Source organism: Dendropsophus ebraccatus, chromosome 14, assembly GCF_027789765.1.
Source record: "Dendropsophus ebraccatus isolate aDenEbr1 chromosome 14, aDenEbr1.pat, whole genome shotgun sequence".
Taxonomy (NCBI): Eukaryota; Metazoa; Chordata; class Amphibia; order Anura; family Hylidae; genus Dendropsophus; species Dendropsophus ebraccatus.
Window position 1 is genome coordinate 50,125,026 of NC_091467.1, and position 25,589 is coordinate 50,150,614.

The 25,589-nt window shown below is 41.8% G+C and overlaps 1 protein-coding gene across 12 annotated transcripts in view; it reads left to right on the forward strand.

Moving 5' to 3' along the window:
• Nucleotides 1-25,589, forward strand: part of LOC138772772 (cadherin-like protein 26) — a 131,796-nt gene that overhangs the window by 93,238 nt on the left and 12,969 nt on the right. For 5 of the 12 annotated variants that reach the window (XM_069953416.1, XM_069953418.1, XM_069953419.1 and 2 more), the window contains 18 exons: nt 4,666-4,832; nt 5,549-5,677; nt 8,075-8,260; nt 9,156-9,427; nt 12,719-12,861; nt 13,749-13,985; nt 14,474-14,695; nt 14,917-15,047; nt 17,405-17,467; nt 18,667-18,744; nt 18,824-18,871; nt 20,410-20,472; nt 21,000-21,077; nt 21,157-21,204; nt 23,030-23,092; nt 23,621-23,698; nt 23,778-23,825; nt 24,099-24,161. In XM_069953416.1, coding sequence (XP_069809517.1) covers nt 4,666-4,832; nt 5,549-5,677; nt 8,075-8,260; nt 9,156-9,427; nt 12,719-12,861; nt 13,749-13,985; nt 14,474-14,695; nt 14,917-15,047; nt 17,405-17,467; nt 18,667-18,744; nt 18,824-18,871; nt 20,410-20,472; nt 21,000-21,077; nt 21,157-21,204; nt 23,030-23,092; nt 23,621-23,698; nt 23,778-23,825; nt 24,099-24,161 — 2,117 coding nt within the window. The remainder of the gene's footprint in view (nt 1-4,665; nt 4,833-5,548; nt 5,678-8,074; nt 8,261-9,155; nt 9,428-12,718; nt 12,862-13,748; nt 13,986-14,473; nt 14,696-14,916; nt 15,048-17,404; nt 17,468-18,666; nt 18,745-18,823; nt 18,872-20,409; nt 20,473-20,999; nt 21,078-21,156; nt 21,205-23,029; nt 23,093-23,620; nt 23,699-23,777; nt 23,826-24,098; nt 24,162-25,589) is intronic. The other 7 variants (XM_069953422.1, XM_069953424.1, XM_069953423.1 and 4 more) reach the window with 7 other exon arrangements.

Below are 25,589 nucleotides of genomic sequence, written 5' to 3' on the forward strand. Positions count from 1 at the left end.
ACTCTGGCGACCAGGTAGCTAGTGCGTGAACCATCTGACGTGTAAGCCAGGACAACTTAACTGCTGGCGGGTGACCCTCAATATTCCAGCCAGTTAGACAGTAGGTTTTCTGTTAAATGTGTTACCCTACTGGAAAAAAAGAACTGTGAAGACCTGTGTACTACCTTGGCGTGTCTGAGTAGTGTCTTGGATACCTGGAAGAGAAAAGAACAAAATAATAAAAGCAAACATACATGGGGAGCTCCCTTTCATACCACTCAATCACACACACAAGCACTCCACAGACCAAACACACGAAAAGATATCCAAGGTGCGATATGTATGGACAAGTGTGAAGGGTAGGTATGACTATGTGTGATAACTACTGTGTTGGGACAAGACAGAGGCGAACAAATACTGGAAACAAAAGGAAGGGAAACACAACAGACAACAAATACTGCGAGGTCTTGAGGAGAACTGGCTCACATGAATCTGAATGAAAATCTGAGAGAAATCTGAATGAAAATTTGAGAAAAATCTGAATGAAAATCTGAGAAAAATCTGAATGAAAATCTGAGAAAAATCTACATACGAACTGGCTCAACTACATCTTTCCAGCTATAGATATGATAATAATACACAATACTGAGACTGGAGGAGAAAATACACTCCTACATAAACTGGACTTTCTCTGAGGTATATATGAACTGACTTCCCTTACTCAGAGGAGGAGCTATCTGACTTTGACACTGGAAAATATACTGTTTTACAAAAGAGGCACTCTACTCTGAGGCAATCTATGTAACCTTGTGCTTACTTAGAGGAGGAAATACAAAGACTTTGATAACACTGGAATGCAATAGTAGAAAAAGTACAATAATGAAATAAGTGCAATAATACCCTGTGTGGAACACACAATCACAGGAAAGTGCATTAGGAAGGAATGGGTTAAGTGTCTCTGTTAGGTAGAGTCTCTTTTAGGCAATTAGACATCGTCCATGTAAAAGGCTCTGGGACAGGCACTAGAGAACCTTTTGTTATTGTAAGTGTCCATCAGCTCATGGCTGGTTAGTACAGGGAACTTGGTCAGGAGGACCAGGCACGAACCTTAAACGTTGCATAGCAGGAACCTGAAACAAAACAGTCATATGAACAGTTACAGTGAGAACAGTTAGGATGGCCATGTCGGCCTAGCTTCCCAGAGAAGCTTACTCTTGCCCGGGGTGTGGAGGATCAGTCGGCTGCCAGATAGCAATCGTGGCTTCCCCATTGGCGGCCATGACCTCTGCCCGATGATGCTCCCAGAGGGCTTGGAGCTGGTGACGCCAGGCATGCAGAATGGCAGCCTTTTGGACCTCCTCTGGATCCGGGGTGCCCTCCGGGGACACTGGAGCAGTGTCCATCTCGTCTGGGGAGTCCTCCACGGCCTGGGTGAGCTGCGAGTCCGGAGGCTCTTCCTTGTAGCCGGAGAGACGGGAGAAGCCGATGAAGAACTGCACCCCTGTGGCAGCTGTGGGCATAGGAATAGTACCAGCGGGGCTGGAGTGACCGGGTCCCGGAGGAATGCTGGTCTCAGCTATGGTCCCCTCAGTCTGATCAGCAGAGGCCGGGATGAAGGCCCGGCGAAGACCTCTGTCGTCCGATGGGGCAGCGCCCCAGCTGGTGTCGCTGTAGGATGGGAGCGGTGCTAGCAGGCAGCCAGGATTGCTCCCCGGCAGCTCCGGTATCACTGGAGCTGCGGCTGCAGGCAAATGTTTCTCGGGGGCCGCCATCTTGTCACGCTCCAGCGTCTCTTTGAGGAGGAAGGAGGAGGAGCGAGAGGGCAGAAAGCTCGACTCCCCAATCTGCCCAGCAACTGTGACATCAGCGGCCTGATATAGCCAATCAGGGGAGGCAGCAGCAAAGTCTATGGCGCGGGGCGATTCCCACGCTTTGGCAGCATGGCGGTTAACCCCCTCCTCTCCGGGGTATGGTGCAGCCAGAAATTGAAGAGGACGGCGGCCATCTTGTGTACTGTTTAGGGCCCGAAACACTTCAATCACCCCCATAGTAATCGGCAAAGTCTCTAGGGGGTTTCAGTACAGTTCTGGGGGCACTGACAGTTGGCACAACACAGTCTGTATCCTGTTCGTGACGCCAAAAATGCGATGCCCTGGCCCCTGGGGGCCACTTCCGCAGTGCTGGTGTTATGAGCGGGCAATGACCGGGGCAGCTGCAGGGGTTATACTTGTCACGGTATAGGCCTGAGGGCGGCACAGCTGTATGGCCGGTCTGTGGAATCTGCGGGTGATGATGGGCATGCGATTCTTCGCTGCACCTAGTCAGGGCACCAGTTAGTGGACACCAATGCCAGGGTTCAGTAACAGCGGTTTTATTATAGATGAGGTAACTAGTAGCAACAGTTCTGTCCGGATGCACCCGGGTATATAGCAGGCTTTGACAAATAAGGCAGGAGTGGTGCTGCATAGGCTGTGAGAATACGTGCCGGATGATGGGAGTAGGAGTATGAGAGAAATAGCGGTGCTGGGTGGATTAGCTTGAGAATAATACTTGCTGTGAATCCTTGCAGCGATGAGGAGAAATAACGGAATGACACCCAGATGAGAGAAAAGAATCCGGTCACTTGAGCAGGCAGAAACAGCCGAAGACTGGAATATAGCAGCAGACTTAGTCACTCTTCTGTGGGAGAGGATAGAACCACACAACCTCCTTGCTTGGAAGCAGGGGGAAGACTAACTTGTCAGCAGGAAGTGGGAGGTCACATGGTTGCTCCTGGCCAGAGCTAGTCGGCCATTGGAGGAACCATGGTTACAGGTCACGTGATCAACAGCCTTGCATACCACTGTACACTGTAATACACAGGAACACATGAGAATACACATGAAAATGCACAATACCAGAGAATACTAGGGGAAAACCAGCAGCAGTTGCAGTGCAAACACTTACCAGAACAGGCATTGACACAGAAATAGAAATGACCATAATAGGAGTAGTAGTCTGCATGTTCTGGGACACTGCACTTATATATATATCTTAGGCATTTACTAGCTGCTCCCCCCATCATTCATGTACTTATGTCAGGATTCCCTGTATCATCTGTCATAGTAGTTACTGGCTATGATCCCAAACCCCATCCCACCCCCTCCACCAAATAAAAAAATATATATATATTTAATATCTTTTATTTCATAAACAAAAAACAAAATGACAAATCTGAATACCCCAGCAAGTAATGGATGAGGGGCCACCATTTTTGCAATGGGAAGGTCGTCATGTAATATATAAAAGAAGAGAATTGCTGCAATCAGATTAAAAAAATATCTCTTTTGGTTTAAATGTTATCATAAGTTAAAAAGTTGATAACTAGATTCAGAAACCTGGACAGCTCTGCAGTATATATATTCGCTGGAATACCCCTTTAATTTTTAGTGTTCATTCATGGACACTTTCAAACATTTCACTTTCCTGCCTATATTGGTCTTTATTATGAGAAGAAGCTAGCTATTTCCCCCTCCCTGGTGTCATCATCCATGCACCCTTTCCAGCATTCCCTGGTTCTTTCCTTTTTTTTTTACCTTAACAAAAGCAAACCCCTCCAGCTGCAGCAATATTCCTGTCTAATATACCACTGTATGAGGAGAAGCTAGCTACTTCCCCCCCTTATGGATGCCATGATTCCGACGCCATTCAAATGATTCAAAAACGCTGTCTTTCAGAGACAGCCCGAATCGCCAGTCTGGGTGGGTTTTGCAACTCAGTTCCATTGAAATCAATGGAGCTTAAATGCAAACCACACCTGAACTGGAGATGAGAGTTGTACTGTCTCTGGAAGAAAGTGGCCATGTTTTTCTAAAGCTGCATAACCCCGTTAATAAAACAAGACCCAAATTTTATATCTGAGACTTGTACAAACGCTTGATCAGACATACCAGATATTTCACACAGTGGTTCTACATGGTTTGCACTGCACATATGAGTAAGTCAAGCACATCACAGTAAGAGGGATTATGGGCAAGAGGGTTTTAACACTCTGGCTGACTAACAGCAGGAGAAGCCTAATGACCCTACGTGTGCTAAAATCTGACAGAAGGACTTGCCCATGGCCTGGGGTGCTGAGGTGGTGTTATGCAGCAGGTGGCTCTGGTGTTGTTACTGGAAGACTTGTCACAATGGCCAGGAGTGGTGATACTCACCCCAGACACAGGGGCACTGGAACTTGTAAGTGTAGCACTGGGTGTGGGGGCAGGTGCGATGACAAAATTAGGACAACACTTAACCGGGATTGAACTTTTTCTAAAACTTCTGTGAAATTCAGAGAACAATCAGAGCTTGACAGGTGCAGGTGACGTGCGGTAGCAGAGAAAGGTTTATGGGAAGTAAGACTTGACAGTAAAAAAGGTGTAGGGACCATCTTGGGGGCACCTTTTAAAAAATGCATAGTTAACCCTTCGCCTTCAGCTGTGTTCATACGAACAGTTTAGCTAGGGAAGAGTGAGACACCTAGTGGTGAAGTACAAACTACAGCTTGATCCCCTCTGTGTGACACCTAACAGAGATACTTTATAAAAACTTTGTGGACCACCCATACTGGGATATTACAGACTGCACACAGAGTATACAAACTATGTTATTTTACTAGGGTTAAGGCTATGTAATTCACTAATATTCTCTCTGTTTTTTTTGTAGATAATGCAATATGTCAAGTCACAGCAATAGACCACGACAAGCAAGATACCCCGAACTCCAAAGTTTCCTATTACTTTGTTAAGCAGATACCCGACATTCCTAATGTGAAATTTAGTATTGATCCCAACAACGGATTGGTTTTTGGAAAAGGCTGTTTAAATTATATGGTTCGTTGTCCTATTTATTTGACTTTGCTTTTTATTTAACATGTGGGTCTACTATTAGTTATACTCTGCCACAAGTGGGTTCTATTGTTCTTAAAGAAGCACTTCTGCAATTTTTTGTCTGCCCATATTATGCATACTCAATAACATTTTTCCTGCAGCGTCATCTTTTTCATCCCAGCTCCACTGCATCCATACATTTCATTACTGCTTCTGTGATCAGCTAATATCCTGACTATTTAGATCGGAAATTGTCCTCTTTTCCCTTTCAAATCTACTATCAATCCTATGATGCATCAACACAGCATCACATGGCAACTAGATTTAGTACCATCTGTGCCTGCTGGGAGACAGTGTGATAGTCTTCATCTCAATACATCTCTATATAAGCCTAGGGGACACAAAGACACATATCTTTTCCAGGGGGTCACCATGAGATCATATGACCCAACTTAGGGAAAGGATTCCGAGAAACTTTAGATTAAAAGGAACAATTAAATTACATAGTACTAGATGAAATATATATTCTGGCTAGCTGCATGCTGAATAAAAAAAATTGTGGGAGTGTTTCTTTATTGTGTTACCTCTGGCTCAAAAGGTAACTGATGTTTCTGGTTAGTGGGTCACTGTCTATGCAGGGAGCTACAGCATAGCCCTATTTACCCACTGAACATTGTACTGTTGGCATATAAGTTAATTTTCTGCCATTTGTTATTCAGACTGCAAACATGATCCGGCTGATTGTAGGGGCTCGTGATGCTGGAGTTAAACCCATGGCAAGCACGGCTACCATTAATATCCGTTTAGAGGATGGGAATAACAACATGCCTGTGTTCATCACCAACAAAGTAAGTACTAGTGTACTGTTTCTATTAACCCTTAGCTGCACCAAGACATAAAGTAACGTCTTTGTGCAGCACTGACGGTATAACGGGAGATTGGGATCTGACCTCCCGTTATAGCAGACAGCCCTCTGTTACTACATGTACAGTACAGACCAAACGTTTGGACACACCTTCTCATTCAAAGAGTTTTCTGTATTTTCATGACTATGAAAATTGTAGATTTACACTGAAGGCATCAAAACTATGAATTAACACATGTGGAATTAGATACTTAACAAAAAAGTGTGAAACAACTAAAAATATTTCTTATACTCTAGGTTCTTCAAAGTAGCCACCTTTTTCTTTTATTACTGCTTTGCACTCTTGGCATTCTCTTGATGAGCCTCAAGCTGTATTTACCTGAAATGGTCTTCCAACAGTCTTGAAGGAGTTCTCAGAGATGTTTAGCACTTGTTGGCCCTTTTGCCTTCACTCTGTGGTCCAGCTCACCCCAAACCATCTCGTAGCCCCCCATCACTTTCCTTCTTGGTCAAATAGCCCTTACACAGCCTGGAGGTGTGTTTGGGGTCACTGTCCTGTAGAAAAATAAATGATGATCCAACTAAATGCAAAACCGATGGAACAGCATGCTCCTGCAAGATGCTGTGGTAGCCATGCTGGTTCAGTATGCCTTTGAATAAATCCCCAACAGTGTCACCAGCAAAGCACCCCCACACAATCACACCTCCTCCTCCTTGCTTCACGGTGGGAACCAGGCATGTAGAGTCCATCCGTTCACCTTTTCTGTGTCGCACAAAGACACAGTGGTTGGAACCAAAGGTCTCAAATTTGCACTCATCAGACCAAAGCACAGATTTCCAATGGTCTAATGTCCATTCCTTGTGTTCTTTAGCCCAAACAAGTCTCTCCTGCTTGTTGCCTGTCCTTAGCAGTGGTTTCCTAGCAGCTATTTTACCATGAAGGCTGCTGCACAAAGTCTCCTCTTACCGATTGTTGTAGAGATGTGTCTGCTGCTAGAACTTTGTGTGGAATTGATCTGGTCTCTAATCTGAGCTGCTGGTAACCTGCGATTTCTGAGGCTGGTGACTTGGATGAACTTATCCTCAGCAGCAGAGGTGACTCTTGCTCTTCGTTTCCCTGGGGCGGTCCTCATGTCAGCCAGTTTCTTAGTAGCGCTTGATGGTTTTTGCCACTGCACTTGGGGACACTTTCAAAGTTTTCCCAATTTTTCGGACTGACTAACCTTCATTTCTTAAAGTAATGATGGCCACTCGTTTTTCTTTACTTAGCTGCTTTTTTCTTGCCATAATACATATTCTAACAATCTATTCAGTAGAACTATCAGCTGTGTATCCACCTGACTTCTGCACAACACAACTGATGGTCCAAAACCCATTTATAAGGCAAGATATCCCACACCTATGAAGTGAAAACCATTTCCAGTGACTACCTCTTGAAGCTCATCAATAGAATGCAAAGAGTGTGCAAAGCAGTAATCAAAGCAAAAGGCGGCTACTTTGAACAACTTTTCACACTTTTTTGTTAAGTATATAATTCCACATGTGTTAATTCATAGTTTTGATGCCTTCAATGTGAATCTACAATTTTCATAGTCATGAAAATACAGAAAACTCTTTGAATAGGAAGGTGTGTTCAAATTTTTGGTCTGTACTGTAGCAGAGAGTCGCCTCTTCAGGCCGCTGTGCGGACATGAATGAACCCCTTAGATCTTGTTTTTAAATCTGAAATAGGGCTCTAAGGGGCTTTAAACTGTCACTGTTATAGCTTTCCAAACCTAAATCAATAGTATATGTGAAAAAAAGCAAGTTTTCAATTTACTTTTTTTTTTTTTTTTTTATCATGCTGTAAAACAAAGCTATATTACCAGAAATCCAGGTCCAGTCTTTTGAAGGCAGATTTTTAGTCTTGTTATAGTTAAAAATAAGAGAATTAATACAAGTCTGGCCTGTACATAATGTCACGACTCAGAGTCAGAACACAGGAAGTGCCATCTTTCCCATTATAACTAAAAAAACAAATAATAAATGTAAATTGCAAACTTGCTTTATCTCACAACTACTGTTTATTTAGTTTTTAGACAGAGACACTTTAAATGCGTCACCTGGTGGTCTAGTGGTGATCCCTGGAGTTCGGTGAGGTCCTGACCTTTGATCAGTTTAATAAATCAAAAGATTCTGTATAATAGTCTCCTAAAGGGGCAAAAAAAGTTTTCTTGAATAAAAAAAACCCTCCCATAATAAAGGTTAACACCACCCTGTTTCTCCATTTACCAAATAAAAAGTGTAAATAAATAATCAAATAAACATATGTTATATCGCTGTGTGTGTAATTTCCTAAACTATTAAAAGTTCCAAATGCCTGTCTGATATCTCTTTACAGTATAATCTAACAGTCCGTGAAGGAGAATCCGGGAATGACATTCTACGGTTTAAAGTTGAAGACAAGGATACGCCAAAGACATCAGCTTGGAAAGCCAAGTACAAAATATTGTCTGGAAATGATAAGGAAAATTACAACGTGCTGACGGATCCGGAAACCAATGAAGGGATTTTTAATATTATTAAGGTAAAGAACTCCAGGGTCTAAAGGGCTGGAGAATCAGATTCTGAGCCAGTGGACAATTTTGTGTATGTTTCTATAACTTGACATAGACATTGGCTGAACAATCTTGGCCCAGGGGGTTAGATATAGATGGTGCAGGGATGGCATGAGGGGTTGCATTATACACCCCCAGCCACAATTGTGCTCAGCCATTGTGGACAGTATTGGACACATTGAAGTCTATGGGCTATTTGGATTCCACAGACCTAACACTGAATATGGTAGGTGTAGAGGCCCAGTCCCTCACCTGCAATAAGGTCCAGCAGCTTCAAATTGGGTGACAGACAGCAAATTGCAGTCAGCCTAGTTTGATATTTGTCAGTCAATGAATATTATTCTCCTTAGCACATATTCACACGTAGCAGATTGTTTTGCAGTAATATCTGTAGAAACAACCCTGTTCACAACACTATTTTTTTTTTTTGCAACCTGCTCCTTGTGACCATACCCTTACAGTATGAATATCCACTGCAAAAAAAAAGGAAAAATTGGCCGCACATCTATGACTCTATTCACACTGCAGGTTGCACGCTGCTCGTGGCTTAAGTACAGATAAAAAACAGAAGGTGCATCAGCAACCCACAGGTGCAAGGGCTTACCGTATATACTCCTCCCAGCGTACACACGGTAAACACTGACATTTGTCAGTCAATGAATATTATTCTCCTTAGCACATATTCACACGTAGCAGATTGTTCTGCAGTAATGTCTGTAGAAACATCCCTGTTCACAACTCTATTTTTTTTTTTGCAACCTGCTCCTTGTGACCATACCCTTACAGTATGAATATCCACTGCAAATAAACCAGTGTAAGATTTTCTATTGCGTAAACTTTTACAACTTTTTAATAATTTTGCAGCCTCTAGATTACGAAGGGACTCCGACAAAAACGGTTGTCATATCAGTCGAGAATGAAGAGCCACTCTACACCTGTCAGAGCAACAAAATGAAGATAGCAACATCAGTAACCTACAGCAACGCAACCATCAGCATCACCGTAATAGACTCAAATGATGCCCCTGTCTTTGTCCCTGCAAAAAAAACTGTCTGGGAAAAAGAAGGTGTGAAGGCAGGGACAATCCTGGTGACATATAATGCTTCTGATCCCGATAAGGTGCCAAATAAAATCAAGTAAGTCAAGACATATTAACAGTATGAAGTAGATAGAGACAATGGGGAAAACAAATAATTCGGAGTAAGTTTTCCCATCTCCAAATAATGGAGAGATCTTTAACTGGGAGAGACAGAATCTGTAAAAAAAAAAAAAGAAAAATTCAAGAAAATCATATTGTATGATTTAAAAAAATTATTAGCATTTTATTGCATGAAATAAGTATTTGATCACCTACAAACCAGAAAGAATTTTGTCTCTCACAGATCTGTTAGTTTTTCTTTAAGAAGCTCCCCTACTCTGCACTCATTAATTGTATTATTTGGAGCTGTCCACACACCCAGTCAATCACACTCCAACCTTTCCACCATGGCTAAGACTAGGGATGGTCCGAAACTGCCAAGGTTCAGGTTCGTATGAACCCGAACGCTCAGACTCCCGCTGTCTGCCCGCTCCGTGCAGTGGGTGGACACAGCAGGAGGACCGCCTGGAAAACTGGGATACAGCCTATGGCTATGGCTTTATCCCAGTTTTCCAGGTGGTCCTCCCGCTGTATCCACCCGCTGCACGGATGGGCAGACAGTGGGAATCATTGCCGAGAGTTCGGGTTCGTACGAACCTGAATCGAACTCTGTTCAGACCATCCCTAGCTAAGACCAAAGCTGTCTACTAGTGTTAAGTGAACAACAGGAAATTGTCCTTGTTCGACTGAGTGGCCAATCCCAAACACTCAGCATTCAACTCCTGGCGTCTGGAAAAGTTGGATGTCACCCTACGGAGTCCTGAAAAACATGAAAACAGTTGTAGGCTATGTTCACACTACGTAAAATAACGGCCATTGTCCGCGCTGCAAAACTACAGCCGTTGTTTTGAGGTTACCTATAATGACTGCAATGCAATATAACTACGGCCGTTGAATGCACACTACGTATCAGATAACGGCCGTTGTTTATATGGCCCCGTGAAAAATGAACATGTCAATTATTTCCGGCCGGTAATACTGCAACAACGACTGTGGATTTCAATGCGGCCGTGAACGTAAAACTTATATCTCATGAATTAAACTTGATTTTGATGTAAAAAAAATTCTGAGTGGTTTCTCAGGCTGGGCGCAGTATTTAAAGTGTCACTGTCGTGAATTTTTTTTTTGCAGAAATCAGTAGTCCAGGCGATTTTAAGAAACTTTGTAATTGGGTTTATTATCCGAAAAATGCATTTTTATCATGAAAAAGCAGTTTGAAGCTCTCCCCCCTGTCTTCATTGTTCTCCTATGGAGAGAGCTAAAGAAAAGACCAAAACAGGACAACAAAGAGTTAATCTACAAATCCCTCACCTGATATCTCTTGGGACCATCACCAGTGACCTGTCTGAGCTCAGATTACAGCTGTCACCCAGCTCCATGCCTGTAATCCTCTGTTATCTGCTTTCTGCTGCCGGCTAACTCCCTCCTTCCTCCTCCCCCTCCCCTCTCCCTAGAACAGACAGGGGACGTCTCCTGCAACAAGTCACAATTTTAAGATTTTTCAGAGTGGATGAAAAAGAGGAAGGAGGGGGGGACCTGGGAAAAGGCTTTTTACATGCAGATAATGGCAGATTTGGCTAATAAACCCAATTACAAAGTTTCTTAAAATCGCCTGGACTATTGATTTCTGCAAAAAAAAAAAAAATACGACAGTGACTCTTTAAAGTAAATGACCTGTTGCATCCCGTTTATAATCATACTAGGAATCAAAATTAAACAACGGCCGTAGTTTCACAACTAGCCCGTACAATCGTAATTCTACGGCCGTAGTTTTGGTTGCAAAAGTCTGTCCGGTGAAAACAACGGCTGTTGTTTTACGTAGTGTGAACATAGCCATAGATTGCATCCATGTTTTCTTGGCAGCTCTAGGGTGAGAACCAACCTGGACAATTTTCTGATGTTTGCTCAGCACTACTGTCTAAAGGATATCAGAGACAAAACTGTAGACCTGCACAAGGCCAGGATGTGCCACAGGACAAAAGACAAGCGGCTTGATGGGAAGGCAACAACTGTTGGTGCAATTATTTGAAAATGGAAGAAACAAAAGACAATTGTCAACCCTCTGTCTGGGGCTCTATGCAAGATCTCACCTTGCGGGGTAAGGATAATTGTAAAAAAAGGTCAGGAATCAGCCCAGAACTACATAGGACTACCTATTCAATGACCTGGAGAGAACTGGGACCGCAGTCTCAAAGATTACCATTAGTAACGCACTACACCAGCACATGTCCAGGCTCATTTGAATTTCGCCAATGACCATCTGGATTATCCAGAAGAGGCATGGGAGAAGGTCATGTGGTCAGATGAGACCAAAACAGAACTGTGTTTAGAGAAAGAAAAAGGATGAGTACAACCCCAATAACACAGTCCCAATTGTTAAGCATGGGAGTGGAAACATCATACTTTGGGGGGGGGGGGGGTTGCAAAGGGGACAGGACGACTGCACTGTATTGCAGCAAGGATGGATGGGGCCATGTATGGTGAAATTTTGGCCAACAACCTCCTTCCCTGAGTAAGAGGGGTTGTGGCTGGTTCTTCCAGCATAACAATGATTCGAAAAACAAGGCCAGGGCCACTAAGGAGTTGTTCTGTAAGAAGCATTTCAAGGTACTTGAGTAGCCGAGAGAGTCTCCAGACTTGAATCCAATAGAAAATTTTTGGAAGAAGCTGAAACTCAATGTTGTCCAGCATCAGCCCCAAAACCTGAAATATCTGGAGAAGACCTGTATGGAGGAGTGGGACACAATCCCTGCTGCTGTGTGTGAAAACTTGGTCAGGAACTACAGGAAACATCTGACCTCTGTAATTGCAAAGGTTTCTGTACTGAATATCAGGTTCTGTTCTTCTATTATATCAAATACTTATTTCATGCCTTTATGGGCGTCTTTGGAATGATGTAGCAGGCTCCTGGGCTGGGAATTTCTCACCGAGAGAGGAGGGATAACAGCACAGAGGGGAGTGATTATAGCCCATGACTAGTTAGGGGATAGACACCGCCCACATGCCTTAGTTAGTGCTGATTTGGGTATAGTGCCATAAGAAATATAACTTTGCTTTCGGGGAAAAGGAAATAACAGGAAATTGTAATGATAGGTTCCCTTCAATATGTTTTTTTATTGCATTTATTGAATACAAAACCAGAAATTTATCTTTGTACTTGTACCTGGTTTGTATTCAGCAACTGAAATAAAAAACCTTAACATGTGAACATACTCTAGTGAGGAATAATGATAGGGTTACAGCTGACTATGATGGATCAGTAAATGCATTGACCTTTTTTGATTGACAGGTATAAAATAGCTGAAGATCCTGCTGGATGGGTGACCATAGATGAAAACACTGGAGTTCTTAAAACAACTCAAGAGCTGGACAGAGAATCTCCTTATGTGAACGAGACCTTATACACAGTCGTGGTTTATGCTATAGATGACGGTAAGTACACTACGTATGGTAGGACCACTACAACCTTCTATTTTTATAGCTGTTTCATATGAAAAATGTCCAAAAATAAATATGGAACATTTGCACTTTACAACTTGTGCTGTCTGTATCAGTGTTTATCATCCTGAGACTTTCCTACTATTGCAAAACTACAATTCCCAGCATTCCCAAGTAGCCACTGACTGTCTGGGAACGTCAGTAGTTCTGCAACAGCTGGGAGATTGGAGACCACCAGCCTATATAATGTCCAGTCTGTTAGAAAAAAAGTTCTGCTATGTTCTCTCCTGAAACAGTGCCACTCTTGTCTAAGGGCGCTCCTTTACTGGGCCTGGGTTACCGATGTCCTTGCAGCCCTTGCTTAACTTTATACATTACCTATCCATGCTGCAGGGCTCCTCTCGCAGTTTTCTCCACCGGGTCCCGCGCACTACAGCTTCAGAGCGGCCTGTCAGCTTAGACAGGCCACTCTGAAGCTGGATCACGGGACCCGGGGAGAAGAAGACCGCAAGAGGAGCCCTGCAGCCTGGATAGGTAATGTAAATCGTCAGCCGCTGGCCGCGCATCGCTACGTGTAATAGCGGTGCGCGGCACCCGAAAATTATAGGTTCAAACCTATATCAACGATCAGCTGATGATCGTTGTCATCGGCGGATCGTTGCATTTATTACACGGAGCGATAATTTGGCCGATTATCGTTCCGTGTAATAGTACCCTAAGACATAGTATTGCAGTTCTGCTTTATTGAATAATTCGGTACCAGATGCAGATCACTGACAAGAGTAGTGGGATAACTTTTTCTTTTTGACTTCCAATAATCAACACTTTTTTTTTTTTTTTTTTTTAACCTTTACATTGGTTGCTCTTGATTTTAAATATAGGTGAACCTCCCGCAACTGGATCAGGTACCATTAACCTGTATGTGTCAGATATCAATGACAACACCCCAGAGATAAAGGTGCCATATGTTGAGAGATGTGAGAAGCAGAGCAGCGAACCGTTCACCATTGAAGCTACAGACAGAGATCTGGATCCATATGCCGGACCATTTAAGATTGAGGTTGTAGCAGATCATTCCAAACGAGTGAATGAAAACTGGAACGTCAAACAGATATCTGGTAGGTGCACTGCTTAGCTTGGTAAGATTTAGGCTATGGCTTTAGATTTTGAGCAAACTCCACAGTGGGGTACTTTTACCATATCATGTGGAATTTATTTTGTTTTCTGCTGGAGAAGATATGTAAGATCCTGAAATCCTTTCCTTTGATCGCACAATGACCCCCCTGCAAATTACATGTGATTCTGTGCTTTTAATGAGGTCACCGTTTGAGAATGTCCTACTGTATATGATAAAGCCGCATAGACTGTTCCACACTAGCTCTTAGCTTGTACAGAAACAGGGCAGTGTCAGTGGTCTGTTGTTTTATATGACTGTACACGTATAGGAAGTCCAGGCATCCTTTATCAGTGAGACCCATTAAACACATTTATAACATACACTTCCACTATGCCACATACAACCATACTCTTATTAAAAATCTCTTGTAAAATTGCATATTGCACATATTTGCTGTGAATTATTGTGTTAAATTTTATCTTCTTGCAGACAATTCTGCTGAAATCTCAATGGTGCGAAGCCTCAATACGGGGAATTACAGCATACCCCTGGAAATTTATGACAGACAGGGATCTTACAGCGAAAGAGTCCTCAACATACGAGTGTGCAGCTGCATTGATGGGCAGACCTGTGAGAGGGTACAGCCTGCCGCATACCATATGGGCGGCGGAGCTATAGGAGCCATCATTGGTGCTCTACTTATTTTCTTGTGTAAGTATAGTCTATGATCAGTGATCTACTTATATTGGATATATTTATGCCTTCCTGGGACGTCAGGGCCGATGCTTTGTCAGTGGTTTCCAACCTGTGCCTTCCCAGCTGCTGCAAAACTACAACTCCCAGCATGCCCAGACAGTAGTTTTGCCACAGCTTGCGAACACCACACTATGTGCTTCTCAGGTCTAAATACTGTTTTGTTATTTTTGTTACAGTGGCACTATGTTTCCTTATGTGCTTCCTCTGTGGCTCCGGTGGAAATAAAAATAATAAATTCCCTGCAAATGATGAGGGCAACCAGACCCTGATCCAGTACAATGAGGAGGGGGGAAGTGTATTATCTCAGGTAGGTGTTACTAGATGGGGGTTACGACCTCACCAGCACTACACCAGGGGGCGCTGCGCATGTGCCCATTCTTATTCAGACCCATACATAGTAGCATAGATTTTTTTGCCTTTGGATTTAGCTTAATTTGCACAAAATTTAGCTTGACATTTATTTATGTTTTGCACCGAAAAGAACATTTATTCATGGAACACTTTGGGGGAAATTTATCAAGGGCTTTGTGCCTATTTCTAGGTGAATATTTGTATTTTTCGCCCATTTTTAGTCTAAGTTCTCTTTATGATCCAGAAAATTTGGGGCACATATTTTTTACATGCAACTCTTTTTTAATTCTGCATAACCCGGGATTTGCGCCCAATTTATCATTTACGACTTTTTAACCCCTTCAAGACAGAGCCCTTTGATGCCCGGATGTCCGGGTCAAATTAATGCAATGTTCCTCCTCACCTTCTAAAAGCCATCATTAGATTGCATGTACTGATCTATACTATGCCATAGCATAGCATAGATCAGTGTTATTGGCGATCTATGCATAGAGCCTGCCTAAGAGCAAACTCTATGCACAGATCGCCGAACAGACAGGATGGAGCTAAGAGGCTTACCCCCGACTGTCTGTTCATGCAATCGGGCCCCCTGCAGCATCACTCAGTGACAGAAGCTTGTTTTGTCACTGAGTACCTTAACCCCTTAAGGTCAAAGCCAATTTTCGTTTTTGCGCTTTTTCCATTTTATGTTTAAAAGTCCATAGCGCTTGCATTTTTTCACCTAGAGACTTATATGAGCACTTATTTTTTGCGAAACCAATTGTACTTTGCAATGGCAGGCATTATTTTTCCATAAAATATGCTGCGAAACCGGAAAAAATCATTTGCGCCTTCAAATTGAAAAACCAAACAAATTTGTTTTGATTTCGGGGAGTTTTGCATCTACGCCGTTCGCCCTATGGTAAAACTGACTTGTTATGCATGTTCCTCAAGTTGTTACGATTACAACGATATGTAACATGTATAACTTATATTGTATCTGATGGCTTTTAAAAAATTCAAACCATTGTTAACAAATATATGTTCCTTAAAATCGCTCTATTCCCAGGCTTATAACGCTTTTATCCTTTGGTCTATGGGGCTGTGTGAGGTGACATTTTTTGCGCCATGATGTGTTCTTTCTATCGGTACCTTGATTGCGCATATACGACTTTTTGATCACTTTTTATTAAATTTTTTCTGGATTTGATGCGACCAAAAATGCGCAATTTTGCACTTTGGATTTTTTTTTGCGCTGACGCTGTTTACCGTGCGAGATCAGCAATGTGATTAATTAATAGTTTGGGCGATTACGTGCGCGGCGATACCAAATATGTTTATTTAAAAAAATGGACCAATTATTGTATGGTTGTAATCATACTGACCTAAAGAATGAAGATAACGTAAGTTTGCCTGCACTGCAAACAGTGTAAAAAAACAAACAAAAACAAAATTAGCATGCACAGCTAAAACAGAAAAGGTAAGTCTATGGGCCCTATTCCACCAGAGGATTATCGTTCAGATTATCGTTAAATTGTTTGAATCTAAACGATAAACGTTCGGTTGAAATGCAGTTAACGATTAACGACTGAACGAGAAATCGTTGATCGCTTTATAAGACCTGGACCTATTTTTATAGTTGCTCGTTCGCAAATCGTTCGCAAATCGTTTGCATTGAATAAGACCTCGTTCGGTCGTTCGCAGTAGATACAAACGCAATAGCGAAAAAATAGAGAAGAAAAAACGATCATAAGTATGATTATCGTTCCATGGAAATGAGTGAACGTTTTCAGGTCTTTCACAATAGCGGTCGTTTGAGATTGTTAATCGTTAACGATTATGCAAACGATAATCGTCCGGTGGAATAGGGCCCTATGACTATTCTGATAATGCGGTTTTCTGTGACTTGGCAAAGACCATCAATATTATATTTGGGGGAAGAGAGAGAGGGGGTCTTTTACCCCAGCTGATCGGCTGATTGAAGGGCCCCTAGTTCTGAGCCCCCTTCCTTCCAGACAGCTTACCAGCTTTGTACATTGAGTAGTTCCCTTACCTGGTATTGCAGCTCATCCTACTGACGTATACCAGATACACCATGGGGGAGATTTATCAAACATGGTGTAAAGTGAAACTGGCTCAGTTGCCCCTAGCAACCAATCAGATTCCACCTTTCATTTTCCAAAGAGTCTGTGAGGAATGTAAAGTGGAATCTGATTGGTTGCTAGGGGCAACTGAGCCAGTTTCACTTTACACCATGTTTGATAAATCTTCCCCCATGTTTTTATAGCATGTTGTGAACATGTATTAAATTTGTACTGAATTCTCTGCCATTAGGCTTCTCCGGCTGTTCTCCTGGCTAATGGAAATGGGAATGGAATTATTGATCTTGCCAGCAAGGTAACATACAGTGCAAATATTCTTTCTCTTAGCCTTATACATAGGATAGATGGCACTAAAAGGCATTGTTGGTATTGCATTCCATGTTTTACTACTGATGATCAGCTAACATCACCCCAGTGCTGTAACAAAAAAAAAAAAAGTGGTAAAAACTTTACTTTTTTTTTTTCTTTTATAGAAAACACTTTCAATTTCTGGGGGAAAAAACTAAATTTTATGTTTTAAATGGCGAATTAAGGAAGTGGAAACTTCCATTGATTCCTCTTTGAAAATTATAGGGAAAATGCACAGAAAAATACTGCAAAAGGGGTTTTCAAAACTATGCTGATTTTTCATTGGGGTGTGAAATCTCCCATTGAAGTTAACGGGGTGTGTTTTTTTTTTTTATGCCAAACTCATGCCAAATCCTCTGGGTTTACTTGACTAGAATACTGCCACATTTTACAGTTTACACTTCAGGAATATATCAGGGGAATGAAGCCATCCTGTTAAAGGGGTTATCGAGCGAAAATCTTTTTCTTTCAAATCAACTGATATCAGAAAGTTATATAGATTTGTAATTTACTTCTATTAAAAAAATCTCAAGTCTTCCCATACTTTTTAGCTACTATATGTCCTGCAGGAAATGCTTTATTTTCAGTCTGACACAGTGCTCTCTGCTGACATCTCTGGCCGAGACAGGAACTCTGTCTCGGTTTTCTATAAATCCCCATAGAAAACCTCTCCTGCTCTGGACAGTTCTTGTCTCAGACAGAGGTGTCAGTAGAGAGCACTGTGTCAGACTGAAAATAAACCAACATTTCCTGCATGACATACAGCAGCTAAGTATGAAAAGACTTGAATTTTTTTTAATAGAAGTGAATTACAAATCTATATAACTTTCTGATATCAGTTGATTTAAGAAAAAGATTTTCGCTGGACAACCCCTTTAAATAGAAAGCCGTTCGTAAAGAACATGATTTTAAGTGGGAACATACCTACACATGATACATTTACCAATCCTTCATACACTGACCTTCTGCTTAGTATGTGGTGGCCTTGTGCTAATAAACAGCTGCCAATCTGTATAAACAGAGCTGCAGTGTAATGTATAAGTCATATAAAGAGCAGCAGCTGTGTACATACACTCCATAGGTAGTTACTTATACAAGATATCAAGAACCAATCATCAGCTTTATTAATATATTGCTTAACTACAGGATAAAGAGGCAGTCGGACGAACCCTCTCAAACCTCTCAGGTGCTTTCCCAAGGGCTCAGTACCAAGCTTGGGAAGCAGTGAGTATTTAGCTTATTGTTATTTTCCCTCTTCACAAGGCATAGACCACAATTATAACAAATGTCCTCTATGTTTCAGGATGGAGCTGGGCGAGCACCACGGGGGCAGTATCAGTCCAATGAAATGGTGAGTGGGAACTAACATAAGGCTTTTGGACTGTGCCTCCAAAATAATAAGGCTGCATTCACACCTTCCGTGTTCCGCACAGAAAATGGCCATGGAATACCTGTAATGGACTTCTCCCCCCGCCCGGGCACTGTATGGATATGTGCCGCGCTGTAATGACAGAGACGCGTGGCTGATTCATTACAGCGCGGCGCATATCTGTACAGTTCCCCCGCTCCCAGCATCTTATCACAGATGCTGCCTGGGCGGGGGGAGAAGTCTGTTACAGGCATGCCACGTCCGTGTTCTGTGCGGAACACGGAACGTGTGAATGCAGCCTTACTTACATGATACTCTGTGTAAGGGGCTTGAGCCTGAACCATGATTGTTCTATTGCTACAATATTATTGATCCAACATGCCATATAATAGGAAAAAAACCTAATGCCAGAACTGAAGTTTTTTGGTCAGATCACTTTCCAAAAAAAAAAGAAAAAAAAAAAAAGGGATGTAAAAGTTTAATCTGCAATAAAATAATATAAATAAAAACAATTTGAGGGACAAAAATAGGCCCCATACAGCTCCATAGGTGGAAAAATAAAAATGTTATAGAAGTATGAGTAGGAAAAAAAAAAAGTGAAAATTTTTTAAAATGTGTACATCCTAAAAAGATTAGACAAATCGTGTATGGTTGTAATCATAGTGACCTGAGGAATCAAGATAACATAAGTTTGCCAGCATTGCGACCAGTTTAAAAAAAACACAAAATTAGCATACAAAGCTAAAACAGAAAAAGTAAATCTATGACTAGTCTGATAAAGGGATTTTCTCTGACTTGGCATAGACCATCAATATTATATTTGGGGGAAGAGAGGGTCTGATCGGCTGATTGAAGAGCCCACAGTTCTTTTGCCAGCACTGAGCCCCCTTCTTACCAGACATAGCTTTGTATACTCAGCAGTGCCCTTAGGCTGGGTTCACACTGCATTTTTGCAATCTGTTTTTTTTGTACGGTTTTAGCAAAAAAACAGATGCATTTGTGTGCATCTGCTTCAATCCATTTTTCCATTGACTTCCATCTTAAAGACATAGGGGGAGATTTATGAAAGGGTGTAAATATACACCTGGTGTAAACTGCCCACAGCAACCAATCACAGCTCAGCTTTCAGATCGGGTAAAATATAAGAGGAGCTGTGATTGGTTGCTGTGGGCAGTTTCCACCAGGTGTATATTTACACCCTTTCATAAATCTCCCCCATAGTCGCAAAACGGATGAGTTTTTTAACGGACACAAAAATTAGGTTGACAATGTTTTTGTGTATGTTAAAAAAGCAGATAAGTTTTTTTTTTTTTACAATGTAAGTCGATGGAAAAAAAAGATCAAAATGGATGCACACAAATGCTACCTTTTTTTATATCCGTTTTTCTGGGGGCGGGGGGTTGGTGAACCCAGCCTTACCTTGTAGTGCAGCTCATCTTACTGAAGTATACCAGGTACACCATGTTTTTATAGCATGTTGTGATATTGTATTGAATTTGTACTGAATTCTCTGCCATTAGGCTTCTCCGGCTGTTCTCCTGGCTAATGGAAAAGGAAATAGAATTATTGATCTTGCCAGCAAGGTAACATACAGTGCAAATATTCTGTCTCTTAGGACTTGCATATAGGATGCATGGCACTAAAAGACATTTTCTGTATTGCATTGCATGTTTCACATTGCATGTCTCATTGACGTTCAGCTAACATCACCCCAGGGGGGAAAAAACAGTGGTGAAAATGCCACGACCAACTAACTTTTCTAGAAAACAGTGCTAACTTCTGGGGAAAAAACTGAATTGCATGTTCTCATGGTAAATTAAATAAGTGGGAATTTCCATTGATTTCTCTGTGACAATTATAGGGCAAATGCACAGAAAAAATCTGCTAAAGGGTTTTTCAAAACTATGGTGATTTTACATTTCCCATTGAAGTCAATGGGGTGTGGTTTTCATTGCCAAACTCATGCCAAATCCGCTGACTTACTTTACCATAATACGGCCACATTTTGCAGTCTACACATGATACATCTACCAGTCCTTCATACACTGACGTCTGCTTAGTATGTGGTGGCCTTGTGCTAATAAACAGCAGACAATCTGCTTAACTACAGGATAAAGAGGCAGTCGGACGAACCCTCTCAAACCTCTCAGGTGCTTTCCCAAGGGCTCAGTACCAAGCTTGGGAAGCAGTGAGTATTTAGCTCATTGTTATTTTCCCTCTTCACAAGGCATAGACCACAATTATAACAAATGTCCTCACTGTTTCAGGATGGAGCTGGACGAGCACCACGGGGGCAGTATCAGTCCAATGAAATGGTGAGTGGGAACTAACATAAGGCTTTTGGACTGTGCCTCCAAAATAATAAGGCTGCATTCACACCTTCCGTGTTCTGCACGGAACATGGACATGGAATATAAAGAAGAAGAAAAATCGTCTCCAGCTCTTTAATAAAAATATCTAATCTTTATTTTAAGGCATCATAAGGCATATGATGCCTTAAAATAAAGATTGGATATTTTTATTGAAGAGCTGGAGACGATTTTTCTTCTTTTTTATATTGGACTATACGGGATACGGCCTGCAATATTGAGTCTTCCGTGCTCCGAATCAGGAGAGCCATTTATACTATTGGAGCAAGCATGGTGAGCTGATTGAAAGTGTTCCTTTTTTGATGTGGTCATGGCCATGGAATGCCTGTAATGGACTTCTCCCCCCGCCGGGCACTGTATGGATATGTGCCGCGCTGTAATGACAGAGATGCGCGGCTGATTTATTACAGCGCGGCGCATATCTGTACAGTTCCCCCGCTCCCAGCATCTTATCACAGATTCTGCCCGGGCAGGGGGAGAAGTCTGTTACAGGCATGCCACGTCCGTGTTCTGTGCGAAACACGGAACGTGTGAATGCAGCCTTACTTACATGATACTCTGTGTAAGGGACTTGAGCCTGAACCATGATTGGTCTATTGCTACAATATTATTGATCCCACATGCCATATAATAGGAAAAATACCTAATGCCAGAACTGAAGTTTTTTGGTCAGATCACTTTCCAAAAAAAAAAAAAAAAAATTGATGTTAAAAGTTCCATCTGCAATAAAATAATATAAATAAAAACAATTTGAGGCACAGAAATAGGCCCCATACAGCTCCATAGGTAGAAAAATAAAAATGTTATAGGAGATTGAGTAGGAGAAAAAAAAAGTTTAAAATTTTTTAAAATGTGTACATCCTAAAAAAATTAAACAAATCGTGTATGGTTGTAATCATAGTGACCTGAGGAATCCAGTTTGCCAGCACTGCGACCAGATTAAAAAAACACAAAATTAGCATACAAAGCTAAAACAGAAAAAGTAAATCTATGACTATTCTGATAAAGGGATTTTCTCTGACTTGGCATAGACCATCAATATTATATTTGGGGGAAGAGAGGGTCTGATCGGCTGATTGAAGAGCCCATAGTTCTTTTGCCAGCACTGAGCCCCCTTCTTACCAGACATAGCTTTGTATACTCAGCAGTGCCCTTAGGCTGGGTTCACACTGCATTTTGGTAATGTTTTTTTTCCGTACAGTTTTAGCAAAAAAACTGATGCATTTGTGTGCATCTGCTTTAATCCATTTTTCCATTGACTTCCATCATAAAAGTCTCAAAACTGAAGAGTTTTTTAACGGCCACAAAAATGAGGTTGACAACGTTTTTGTGTATGTTAAAAAAGCAGATACGGTTTTGGTTTTTTTTACAATGGAAGTCGATTTAAAAAACTAATCAAAATGGATGCACACAAATGCATCAGTTTTTTCATCCGTTTTTCGTGGGGGGAGGGGGGGGGGGCGGATTGCAAAGACGCAGTGTGGTGAACCCAGCCTTACCTGGTATAGCAGCTCATCTTACTGAAGTATACCAGGTACACCATGTTTTTATAGCATTTTTTTTTACAATGTAAGTCGATGGAAAAAAAAGATCAAAATGGATGCACACAAATGCTTCCTTTTTTTATATCCGTTTTTCTGGGGGCGGGGGGTTGGTGAACCCAGCCTTACCTTGTAGTGCAGCTCATCTTACTGAAGTATACCAGGTACACCATGTTTTTATAGCATGTTGTGATATTGTATTGAATTTGTACTGAATTCTCTGCCATTAGGCTTCTCCGGCTGTTCTCCTGGCTAATGGAAAAGGAAATAGAATTATTGATCTTGCCAGCAAGGTAACATACAGTGCAAATATTCTGTCTCTTAGGACTTGCATATAGGATGCATGGCACTAAAAGACATTTTCTGTATTGCATTGCATGTTTCACATTGCATGTCTCATTGACGTTCAGCTAACCTCACCCCAGGGGGGAAAAAGCAGTGGTAAAAATGCCACGACCAACTAACTTTTCTAGAAAACAGTGTTAACTTCTGGGCAAAAAAACTGAATTGCATGTTCTCATGGTAAATTAAACAAGTGGGAATTTCCATTGATTTCTCTGTGACAATTATAGGGCAAATGCACAGAAAAAATCTGCTAAAGGGTTTTTCTAAACTATGATGATTTTACATTTCCCATTAAAGTCAATGGGGTGTGGTTTTCATTGCCAAACTCATGCCAAATCCGCTGACTTACTTCACCATAATACGGCCACATTTTGCAGTCTACACATGATACATCTACCAGTCCTTCATACACTGACGTCTGCTTAGTATGTGGTGGCCTTGTGCTAATAAACAGCAGACAATCTGCTTAACTACAGGATAAAGAGGCAGTCGGACGAACCCTCTCAAACCTCTCAGGTGCTTTCCCAAGGGCTCAGTACCAAGCTTGGGAAGCAGTGAGTATTTAGCTCATTGGTATTTTCCCTCTTCACAAGGCATAGACCACAATTATAACAAATGTCCTCTCTGTTTCAGGATGGAGCTGGACGAGCACCACGGGGACAGTATCAGTCCAATGAAATGGTGAGTGGGAACAATTGTACAGTTTGTAGACTGTGCCTCCAAAATAATAAGTTGCATAACATTCAATGCAAGGGATCTTTTTTTTTTAGTTTAAGTTTTATTTATTTTTTAATATTTTGCAGCATGATTTGGTCTATTTTTGACCCTTTCAAAATCTGCTTTGCAAGTTGCAAAAACAACTGAAAAACATACCAAATACTTTATAATATGGTGTCTCATTGTTGACAAGCTAAGTAAATAAGAGAAATTATACATTTGTTTTTGTATTAACAGGTTGGCGCTGGAATTGTAGGATCTGCTTCTAAGAACACTGGGCAAGGGCAGACCTGGGTACAAGTAAGCCATCTTGTAATGACCAGTTGACATTGATGGGAGATGGATGAATATATTAGAGGACTGAGCAACATATAATTATTAGCCATAGGCAGATGATAGAGCAAGAGAGGAGTGTGGAGATCTCAGGTAGTAGACAGGATGGAGGAAAACCTTGGAGGGCAGCTCAAAGGCTGGAGAGAGGAGAGCAGATACAAGGCAGTTTGCAGGGAAGCAGAGAGAAAACAGGTCTCACGCTGTAAAGGCTTTACAAGCTAGAGTACAAGCTTTTACTTTTTAAAAACCTATAGAGAAAATGTTTTTGTACAATAATATGTACAAAGAAAGAATTAAAAAAAAAATAGTTCTTCATAGGTGCCCATAGCCTTTATATAATTTTATTGGATTGCATTGTGAATCACTCTTGTAGGTGCAAAGGTAAAATAGGTATCCTTAACAAAAATTCAGCGCCCCCCAGACACCCTCCCCCCCCGCCACACACACACACACACACACACACATCAGAGCGGCACCCTTAGGGACTCAGAGCAGTCTGCAGCGGCCCCTAACCAACTGACACACACTGTCTGAAAGCCCCCAGCAGGATACTTTCCCAGACAGTGTACGACAGCTGGCTTCAAGGCTGCACCAATGCCCCCCCCTCTCCATAGTTGTCCAGGTAAGCCCCGCCTCCATTGCAATTCACTGCCAGAGTGCACAGGGCCTGAGGAGGAGAGAAGGGGGCTGAACAGCAGGATGAATGTTAACTCTATCACTGCCAATTGGAGGTCACCCAGCTTTCCTAGCATCTTGTATAATGGAGGTCACTCAACTTTCCTAGCATCTTGTATAATGGAGATCATTCAGCTTTCCTAGCATCTTGTATAGTAGTAAGAAAAAAAGAGGTCACCCAGCTTTCCTAGCATCTTGTATAATGGAGGTCACTCAGCTTTCCTAGCATCTTGTATAATGGAGGTCATTCAGCTATCCTAGCATCTTGTATAGTAGTAAGAAAATAAAGAGGTCACCCAGCTTTCCTAACATCTTGTATAGTAGCAAGTATAATGGAGGTCACCCAGCTTTTCCAGGATCTTGTTTAGTAGTCAGTATATTCGGGTCAGCCAGCTTTCCCACAATCTTGTAGCCAGTAAAATGGAGGTCCCTCAGCTTTCCCAGCATCCTACACTTAGTATAATGGAGGTCCCTCAGCTTTCCCAGCATCTTTTATAGTAATCAGTATAGTGGGGTCAGCCAGCTGTCCCAGCATCTTTTATAGTAATCAGTATAGTGAGGTCAGCCAGCTGTCCCAGCATCTTTTATAGTAATCAGTATAGTGAGGTCAGCCAGCTGTCCCAGCATCTTTTATAGTAATCAGTATAGTGGGGTCAGCCAGCTGTCCCAGCATATTTTATAGTAGTCAGTATAATGGGGTCATCCAGCTTTCCCAGCATC